At 37.1% G+C, this 10,699-nt stretch overlaps 1 protein-coding gene across 1 annotated transcript; it reads left to right on the top strand.

Annotated features, from left to right (window-relative positions):
* The first annotated feature begins 3,517 nt into the window (after nucleotides 1-3,517).
* Nucleotides 3,518-9,248, top strand: LOC103932968 (calcium-transporting ATPase 1, endoplasmic reticulum-type). Its single transcript, XM_048573332.1, is given in 10 exon segments — nucleotides 3,518-3,732; nucleotides 3,967-4,125; nucleotides 4,127-5,389; nucleotides 5,593-5,665; nucleotides 5,770-5,891; nucleotides 6,568-6,849; nucleotides 6,958-7,335; nucleotides 7,727-7,836; nucleotides 8,065-8,293; nucleotides 8,400-9,248. Coding segments are annotated over 9 exon segments (3,192 nt in total). The 5' UTR covers nucleotides 3,518-3,732; nucleotides 3,967-3,972; the 3' UTR covers nucleotides 8,982-9,248.
* The last annotated feature ends 1,451 nt before the right edge of the window (nucleotides 9,249-10,699 follow it).

The raw sequence follows: 10,699 nt of genomic DNA, 5'->3' as shown, positions 1-10,699 counted from the left end.
TGAAAAGCATCGAAAAATGTTGCATGAATAAGTACCTAGCAGGTGCTTGCAAACTTGGGCAATAACTCATAAATAACATTCTTTAGGTCTTGTCGATGCTTAGCGTCAGTGATTGGTGACTATTGATGCATGTCGAGGTCATAGTATATCGTCCACGCTAATATTAGATTTTGTGCGTTATAGTAGGCGAGTGTCACCAACAAAATTCATATTCTTAATATATACACATAAATGACTTTGGGAGAGTGGTGGATATGTCACTTCTGTTTACCACACTGCATTTTGAATTCGAATTTTCACCTCCTCTTAATTAGCTCAAAATAGAAATGTGTTTGTAATAACTTAAAAAAAAATGTCTTTGATCCAATATCAGTTTGTAGTACCAAATGTTCAAATTATGTTTTGTTTTGGGGTTGTAATATAATTTTTCTTTTTCATCACAATAAATAAATAGAATCGATCAAATTTATTTATTTGTTGATGGCGATCGATCAAATTTATGATGCACATAGGTATTCAACCACTACCTTTGATGATCATGATCTTTTTCTTGTGTTTTTCTTGTGGCTCTTCTTCCTGGAAGCTTCAGGAAAGGGATCTTCTTTGGATCCCTTCCATCTAATCCTACTTATCAAACAATTCAGGCCTTTTGATTAAACGGCTAAAATTATTATAACTTTTAGAGAGGACCTTATTTTTAGATGTTGGATCAAATTTCAAAAACCTGTATTGTTTGATAAGGAGAATTAGGTAGAAGAGATCTGAAAATGATCCCCTTCCGAAGCTTCGTAGTACAAAGTTCGATGGTGTATTGCATTGAAATGCTTTAACTTTGCCCCAAGTTTTCATGCAAGACTTTATTCCGTCAAAAGGGAAGCCTAACCTCCTACCATACATGGTCAAGGGTTGTCCAAAGTTAGTCATAGTCATGGTCATGGTAAAAGATTAGATGTATACGTCTATAAGATTCCAATTGACATAAACCCCAAAACAGATAATGTAACAACTCATATACCGGGGTTTGACTTCAATGCTATGTTACACTTATTTTTTGTACCATTCAGTTTTATGTCTTGTTAAAGAAAAATCACGAAGAATATATAATTTTTGTTGGAGAATAGAGTCTCATGCGAAAATATAACAAAATAACAACTTATATGTGAGAGGTCTACTTCTAACAACACTAGGACTTTCTATGTAAAACGCAAATTTAATATAGGTGGTTAAGTAGAACAATATCGATAATGTTGTTAGTGGATTGTATTTGAGAAGTCTTTTACTTTTTTCAAAGGTGCCCACCAAATTTAGGGTTCATTTAAAATCATTTAAAATCACTTTTGTAGAGTGTGGATGTGTACAAGTGTTTATTAGAAGTACTTTTAATAGAAATAGTTTAAAATACTAGAAATTCAAGTGCTTTATGAAAAGCATTGAACGGTGTTGCGTGAATAAGTACCTAGCAGGTGCTTGTACACAGAACACTACTAAAACTCATAAGCACTTTTAAATTGTTTTGTCAAATTTTAGTAACAATGTTCTAAAAATTTCCGACTAGGCAATAGGCAGCTGGATTTCGCTCTGATTAATTCATAGGCCTTTGAAAATTAAGAAAGAGCGCCTAAACTTATGTAGGTGCCCGTCTGGACCTTCTTAGGCACATGCCTAGATTGCGACCTTACTTAGACATAAAATAATGTTCAATAAATTTTAAGAAATTTGTTGAATACTTCGATGAACACTCATTATGTGCTTGTTTCTTATGTTTTAATTATGTTCTAATACTTTATAATCTATATGTCATTCTAATTTTTGTGTTTATATCTCCAAATACAATTATGTATTTTTTACTTATAAGTAGACATTTATTTCTATTTTATATAATAAATTTAACTAAAATCTTTGTATGCCGCTCGAATAGGGTGTAACACCTTTTAAAACCTTGTTTATCAATAAAGTTTTTGGTTGCCAAAAAAAAAAATTTTTTTTTTGTTACCATAAAACGCTTTTAATATCTCCAAAATCAATCCCGAGCAATAATACTATTTTAATACAATTGATCTTACCTATAAGCATCCCACGTAGTGAGATAGTGCTTTGTTATTGTTGATCTTACGTATAAGCGCTAATAATCCTTGTTACTACAAACGACACTACTACTTTAATTTATACTTGAGAAATGATTTTTTGAATCTAAGATATAGTATGGTAATGTGAAAATATTGGTAAATGAAAGAATTAGCAAATATTTTGGTTGTTTTTGCAACGAGCCCTTTTTCTGAGTACTAAATTAGTTGCGAACTCGTTAGTTTCTAAAAGGAATTGTTATTAACATTCTAAAAATTCCATTTGGCACTCTAAATTTTCTATAATTAGAAAGAAAAATACATTTGTGAGGAGTGTATAATGAGATTTTTGGAGTGCTAATAAAAATTTTCTTTTCTAAATTCGAACATAAAATTTTTCACTTAGAAGTGTAGAAGAATAATATTAGACTATAATACTAAATTGTATGCAAATTTTTATTTTTAATGAGTCATTTTATATGTGTTAAAGTGTGATCTGGATATTAAATCTTTTTCAAGTATGTTGCCAAAGCCAAGTAAAGAATTCATCGTAAAAAACTGATTAGTACTACGGTATAACGGTATTCCTCTTCGCTTGTAAATGAGAAGTCTTAAGCTTGATTTTCGTCAAAGATGAATTTGAAACACATTATTACTAGTTCATTGTGATGATAAGCCGATCCATTCTTCTTAATGTAAATAATATTCTTCATTAAAAAAGAATTATCTGTCAAAATGAATTCTAAAATTTATAAAAAATAAAATTAATTATGAGGGCATGAAGGGAACGAACCGAGAAGATGTAGAAAAAATATTTACTTTTCTAATCACCAAAAAGAATCACCAAAAAAAATTAATTGTGTTGCAAAGATTCGTACATCTCTTTAATCAACGGTCAAACCAAAAGATAACATCTGATTGGACCTTCCAGATTGACCCGGCTCTGTATATAACACAAAAGGACTGCAGTTTAATAATTTGCAGGTTAGCTACCAAACAGAAATAATTAAAAATCTTATTACGTATTAGAGAGATTTTTTAGTGTGATAGATACATAGATTTACAGAATGGTATATCACGTATTATTATATAAATATAGTAAGATATATGTGTTAAAAAATTAATAACTTAAAAAAATAAAATTTTTTCTTATTTATATAAAAATATGTGATATATCACTCGTGTTCTGATGCAGTAAAAAATTTCTCATCGAAAAGGAATGAAGAGAAAGGACACCACCCCCGCGAGAATAGGACCTTAGCCAATAGCAACTCAGGATCCACGACATTCAACCAATAGCCTCCCGCCACATCACCTACCCGCCAGCTGTCCCCCAGTCGAACGACGTCATCCGAGCGTTGCGTTTTCAATTTAATTATTTTAAACAGCATACGATGCTTCCCCGAAATTGTGATTAGCCTTAATCTCGATCCTGATTAATTACGATATCGATCTGCTATATAATTAGCGAGAGAGAGGGGGAGAGAGAGAGTGTGCGAGTGGGAAGGCTGAAAGCATATAAGTGGTAGTGGGATGCGCACGGCAACCGAGGATTTTGATCTGAAGCAATTTCTTGTCTTTCCCATCTATTTTCTTTCTTTGTTTCCTTCATTTTCCTAAGAAACAAACAGAAAATTTTCCTGGGAAGCAAACAGAAATTTTTACCGAGGTACGAAACCGGACCCTCTCTTCTGGAAAACTCCGTTATCTAGGAGAGTCAAATCCCTAAAACAGTTCGATTCCTTGTCCTATTCTTTCGCTGTTTTTGAATTTTCTTTCCGGAATTGAATCGACTTTTCCAGTCTTGATTCGATTAAGGGTTCTTGAATTCGGAAGGATTGAAATTTTTATCTCACTGAGAAAAGTTATCGTTTCTCTGTGTGTTGATTTGTGGTTGTGGTAGATCTAGATGGGGAAGGGAGGGCAGGATTTCGGTAAACGGAAAGAGGATGGAAACCCTAGGCCGGTGGACAGCGATGTGTTTCCGGCGTGGGCGAAGGATATTTTGGAGTGCGAGAAGCACTTTGGGGTTAACAGAAAATTAGGGTTGGGATCGGAGGACGGTCGAGAAGCGGCGGGAGAAGTACGGATCGAACGAGTTGGAGAAGCACGAGGGGCAGTCGATTTGGAGTCTGGTTCTGGAGCAATTCAATGATACTCTGGTTCGAATCTTGCTTGTGGCGGCGGTCATTTCTTTCGTTCTGGCTTGGCTGGATGGAGAAGAAGGCGGCGAGAAGGAGATCACGGCGTTTGTGGAGCCGCTGGTGATCTTCTTGATCTTGATTGTGAACGCGATTGTAGGGGTTTGGCAGGAGACCAATGCCGAGAAGGCCTTGGAGGCGCTGAAGGAGATTCAATCGGAGCAGGCGACTGTGATTCGGAATGGGAGTAAGGTTCTGAATTTGCCGGCGAAGGAGCTTGTTCCTGGTGACGTTGTGGAGCTTAAGGTTGGGGATAAGGTGCCCGCTGATATGCGTGTTGTGGAACTGATTAGCTCAACTTTGAGGGTGGAGCAGGGTTCATTGACCGGAGAGAGTGAGGCGGTGAATAAGACTAACAAGCCGGTCTCTGAGGACGCAGATATTCAAGGGAAGAAAAATATGGTTTTCGCAGGGACGACTATTGTGAATGGACATTGCATGTGCTTGGTTGCACAGACAGGAATGTCGACTGAAATTGGGAAGGTGCATATGCAAATCCATGTTGCCGCGCAGAGCGAAGAAGATACACCACTTAAGAAGAAGCTTAATGAGTTTGGAGAGATGCTTACAATGATAATTGGAGCGATTTGCATGTTAGTGTGGCTCATCAATGTCAAGTACTTCCTTACTTGGGAATATGTCAATGGATGGCCGGCAAATTTCAAGTTTTCGTTTGAGAAGTGTACATATTACTTTGAGATTGCAGTAGCATTGGCTGTGGCTGCTATTCCTGAAGGTCTGCCTGCAGTCATTACAACATGCTTGGCGCTTGGTACCCGTAAAATGGCTCAGAAGAATGCTTTGGTCCGAAAGCTGCCTAGTGTTGAAACTCTGGGTTGTACAACTGTGATTTGTTCGGATAAAACAGGGACCCTGACTACAAACCAGATGGCAGTCTCCAAACTTGTAGCTTTGGGTCCTAGACCTACTATACTACGGAAGTTTAGGGTGGATGGAACTACATACAATCCACTTGATGGTAGAATTCATGACTGGCCGACTGGTCGTATGGATGCTAATCTTCAAATGATCGCAAAGGTAGCTGCTGTCTGCAATGATGCAGGAATTATCCAGGCAGAACAGAAGTATGTTGCCCATGGAATGCCTACTGAGGCAGCTCTAAAGGTTATATATTTTAACCCTTTGTTATTGACTTTTTTAGGTGTTTTGATATTGTGCAATTCATTAATAAACTGATTAACATCACATCACAAAGCGCCTTCTTAGTACGTACCATTCTCAGAGTACATTATTTCCTTGCTTGTGATGACAATTCATTTTGTTAGAGAACTCTGCTTCATATTGAATATTTTGTTTTGTCACTTCAGGTTTTAGTTGAGAAGATGGGCCTTCCCGAAGGATCCAAGGGTGCGGAATCATCAAATGAAAGGGATTTGCTTGGTAAGTCAAACTTCCGATATAAATGCTTGCACTTTATCTGTTTTGTTACAACTTTGAATTGGTAAGTTTACATACTCTGATACTATGTTTATATCTTTTGTCAGGTTGTTGCCAGAAGTGGAGTGAATTGGAACGCCGAATTGCAACCCTTGAGTTTGATCGTGATAGGAAATCCATGGGTGTAATTGTCAATTCCCGTTCTGGAAAGAAGTCATTGCTAGTGAAGGTTCGTATTCTAGTTTAAGTTTCAACAACTTCATGAATTGTTATGTTCATTCACTGTATTTAATCTAACATCCAAATTGTGGCATGCTCTGATTTTATGAAACTGGGAAAGTTTGAAGTGTATTTGTGAAGTAAGGTGTAAAGGGCGCATGATTCATAAGGAATGAGTGAGATTTAAAAGAAGATATATTTATTCTCATGAGAATGTTAAGGTGGAAGTTATGCTACACTGATTTTCTTTTTCACCAAAGTCTCCCTCTTTTGAGACTTTGCAAGCTGTGTATCTGTCAAGGCGCTAGGGTTTCTGTTCAGATGTTTATCAACCATATGTTCGGAACTGAAAGTTTTTGTAGTTGAATTCACCTTCTCACAATATACTGAAATTGCATATTCAGTTGTGCTGTATACTCTACTGTTAAATTGAATATTCGTATTTAAATTAGAAGTTACAAGCATGAACAGAAGAAGGGACTTCACTGTTTTTCAGTTGTATTCCCTTTTTTTTTTTTTTTTCCCTCTAGTATTATGCTGCTTGTTTCCTCTCTGGTATTAAATGATAAGTCGAGCATGAGCAATTGTGTTGCCCTTCATACTCCCTTTCTCTCCCTCCATCTTTAAATAAAAAAATGTCTTAAGGAATATTGTGGACTTCTGAATGAGGTGCTGCATTATTGCAGGGTGCTGTAGAGAATTTGCTGGAGAGAAGCACTAAGGTTCAGTTGCTTGATGGCACTGTTGTACCTCTGGATGATAGCTCAAGGAACTATATCATGCAAGCTCTTAATGAGATGTCAACTAGTGCACTGCGCTGTTTGGGTTTTGCATACAAAGATGAGCTTGGTGAGTTTTCATCCTATGATGGTGAAGATGATCATCCAGCTCATAGACTTTTACTTGATCCATCCAATTATTCGTCAATTGAGAGCGACCTTGTTTTTGTTGGCCTTGTTGGACTGAGGGTAAGTTGTAACATGGCTGTTGTCTACATCTTTTTAGTCATATATATCATCACAGTATCTTCATTTATTGAACAAACTGTGATTATTGAATTTAAATTTTTTTTAAAGGATCCGCCAAGAGAGGAGGTTTTTGATGCAATTGAAGACTGCCGAGCAGCAGGAATTCGTGTTATGGTAATCACTGGAGATAACCAGAACACAGCAGAAGCAATATGCCGTGAAATAGGCGTGTTTGGGGCTGATGAAGACATACATTCAAGAAGCCTTACAGGAAAAGAGTTTATGGGTCTACGTGATCAGAAAGCCCATCTAAGACAAGGTGGTGGCCTTCTGTTTTCAAGGGCCGAACCAAAGCACAAACAAGAGATTGTGAGGTTGCTCAAAGAGGATGGTGAGGTGGTTGCTATGACTGGTGATGGAGTGAATGATGCACCTGCTTTGAAACTTGCTGATATTGGGATTGCAATGGGCATTTCTGGAACTGAGGTATTTATTTACTTAGTTTCTCTTGTTTTGTTTTTCTCATGCCTACTTCTTGGGTTACCTATCTTGGCATTAATTAAATTTTGATGCCCCTTGATTGGAGGAATGTAATATTGTATGAAACCTAGAGTTAGTTTATAGACAAAGGTTTTTGCATGAACTAAACCTTCAAATTATAGTGAGGTCAAATGAGGCATATTTTCGTTAGTTCTATGTGATTTCATTCATAGATTTAAATGGAGTGTCCCGTGAAACAGGATTTGTGTTACCCACCCATGAATCTTAAGAATACGGAAGCGTGAATATATTGTAAATCACTTTTTGTAAATGTCCATGTTTTTTAGCTTAAGTTACTCATTCGTATCATGAACTTTTCATTTCTTTGCAATTGCAGGTTGCAAAGGAAGCTTCTGACATGGTTTTGGCTGATGATAATTTTAAGACAATTGTTGCAGCTGTTGGTGAAGGCAGATCTATCTACAATAACATGAAAGCCTTTATCAGGTTAGCATTTTTTAGTATCATACATATTGATATAAAAACTTATGAATGATTGCCTTTTGAAGCAACCACGTATCGTCATACATTCTAATATTAACATTTATTCTGGAAACTAATATTAGCATTTAATCCCAGAAATTTTGTTAGCTTGCACAAGTAGTTTTCCTCTTTTTGATGCTTAAACATGTATGTGTTTTCTTTCAAGATTTGAAGTCTTAAACCCTGTTTCAGGTACATGATCTCGTCCAACATTGGTGAGGTTGCCTCCATTTTCTTAACAGCAGCATTAGGCATTCCTGAAGGCCTCATTCCTGTTCAGCTCTTGTGGGTGAATCTTGTTACTGATGGACCACCTGCAACAGCACTAGGATTTAATCCTCCAGACAAAGACATAATGAAGAAGCCCCCACGCAGAAGCGACGATTCACTTATCAGTGCCTGGATATTATTCCGCTATATGGTACCTTACTCTTTCTTCCCATTTGTTGCATTTTAATGATACAGTTTGGCAAATTTACCTGAGAACTTTCTTGATAATTTTTTCACCTGAATCTTTGTCTGGACAGGTTATTGGGATGTATGTTGGACTGGCAACTGTAGGCGTATTCATCATTTGGTATACACATGGTTCCTTCCTTGGTATTGACCTCAGTGGGGATGGCCACTCCCTTGTGACTTACTCCCAACTTGCTAACTGGGGACAGTGCTCATCTTGGACAAATTTCACCGCTTCACCCTTCACAGCCGGAAATGAGGTCCTCTCCTTTGATAACCCCTGTGATTATTTCCATACTGGCAAAGTGAAAGCTATGACACTATCCCTCTCAGTGTTGGTCGCCATTGAAATGTTCAACTCTCTCAATGCCCTTTCTGAGGACGGAAGCCTGCTGACCATGCCCCCATGGGTCAACCCCTGGCTTCTGGTGGCCATGTCTGTTTCATTCGGCCTGCACTTCTTGATCCTGTATGTGCCATTCTTGGCTCAAGTATTTGGCATTGTGCCCCTGAGCTTAAACGAGTGGCTTCTGGTATTGGCCGTTTCACTCCCAGTGATTCTTATTGACGAGGTCCTCAAGCTTGTTGGAAGATGGACAAGCGCTTCTCAAATATCCAGGAGGACAAAACCATCAAGGCCCAAGACAGAGTGAGGTGAGTTCCAGACTTCCAGTAGGTTGATAACTCTCGTCCGAGAGGTGCGCACTCTTAATATTTGTTTACCCGGAAAACGGGTTTTACATCTGAGGCAACAAATTTAAACCGTGGGTCTTAATTGGACTCTCTTCCCGTTTTAGTCAGGGATGGTCTGGCTGTTGAAGAACTGATCAGCAATATCTTTTTCTAGGTTTTTTGTATAACTGGATAACTTTGCCCCCATTTTTATTAGTGATGCAACACTAGAATTATGCAAGTCTTTATCTTTTGCCTCTTCGAGGATGATATAGGTCACCTGCCAACTTGGATTTCGTATTGATACTTGCTTCCTTAGTAATCTGAAACCAAATGGAATATTTTCTCAACCATAAATCTCCCATGCCGTTCGAAACCTCTTAAATAAAACGTCGGGAAAACAAAGAGGACGCCCGACTAACAAACTCTGGAGTTGTAAGAAAACAAGAGTATGGCGCAAGGGATGTGTGATGAGGAATTTGCGCAAATGCTTTCTTCTATTTGGTTGTTTAGCTGTCTTGTGGGGCAAGGTTTTGAGTTGTTGACTCAGCTGGATTACCAGTTTTGCTTTCAACAGTGAGACTGCCCGACCCTGGCTGAAATGGTTTGATTTGTCTAGAAATTCATCTTCAATTGAGGACTGTATTATAATTTTATGGAGCTTATTGGGCCATTATTTGATCGATGGGCATCAAGCTGGCTAAATGTAGCTTCCATCTGAAACCTTTATTTGGGCCTAGCTTCTTTATCACAATAATTGATTCAATTCAACGACCAAATTTGAAAATATACAATGGTAATTTAAATAAATTAACCAGTGAATTTAACGTATAAACATAAAACTAATAAATTATTGGAGGGTTATGTGTATCCTCTTTGATTGGAGATGATATATTAGTATGCTTGACACTTCGTTTAAAAATATTTTTTTGCAGGGTTATAATTCTGGACAGGACTATATTTATCATTTTCAGTTGGAAATGACGGATGCTATATGTCAGGCTTTTGGAACGACCCTAGATTCTTTTGATATAAAATCTACACCATTCGTACCAAGAAAGAAATAAAACATTATGCCGTTGCAAAAAAAGATGAATGTATTCTTTTGGAACCTAATTCTATGCCTATTGTAAATTCTACTCTTGTTCTTATTCTCTAAAGATTTGAGGCATTGTTTCGTACCAAGATGAAAAACCAACTATTCAAAGAAAATAAAATAAGGAGAAAGTGCAAAATGGAAATATAACATTGTAGGGTTTATGAAGAGTCGAATACTTGTGCATAAGATTTAGAGATTTAGCGTTGGTTTGGTCAATTTTCACTTTTTATGCTTGAGATATAGAGAAATTGTTTGAGGAAATTGAGTGAGAATGTAGGATGATTAGAGGCATGGGAAGAAATAAAAGAAGAACGAATGAAAACAGAGTATTGAAAATGAAAACAACTTATATAAGTTTTTATTGTCTACCTTTCTTTGTATATTTGTTCCACATCTCTCTCACATCATGTCCACTCTTCTTCAATCCTTATTTTATTTTTATAAATGATAGCATTAGTGGATTAAAGTGTTAGTTATTAGGAGGAAGGGGGGTTGTGAGCGGATTGAATGCGCACCATGGTGCATAAGCATGATTATTTTCCGTTATTAAAACATCATTTGCTCTTCGTTCCTCGTTCCTCCCCTATGCTTTTCGCATAT

Source organism: the organism of the source record quoted next, unplaced genomic scaffold (assembly GCF_019419815.1).
Source record: "Pyrus x bretschneideri cultivar Hongxiangsu unplaced genomic scaffold, Pyrus_bretschneideri_v1 Contig11, whole genome shotgun sequence".
Taxonomy (NCBI): domain Eukaryota; kingdom Viridiplantae; phylum Streptophyta; class Magnoliopsida; order Rosales; family Rosaceae; genus Pyrus; species Pyrus x bretschneideri.
This window is presented reverse-complemented; position numbering and strand designations above follow the sequence as displayed.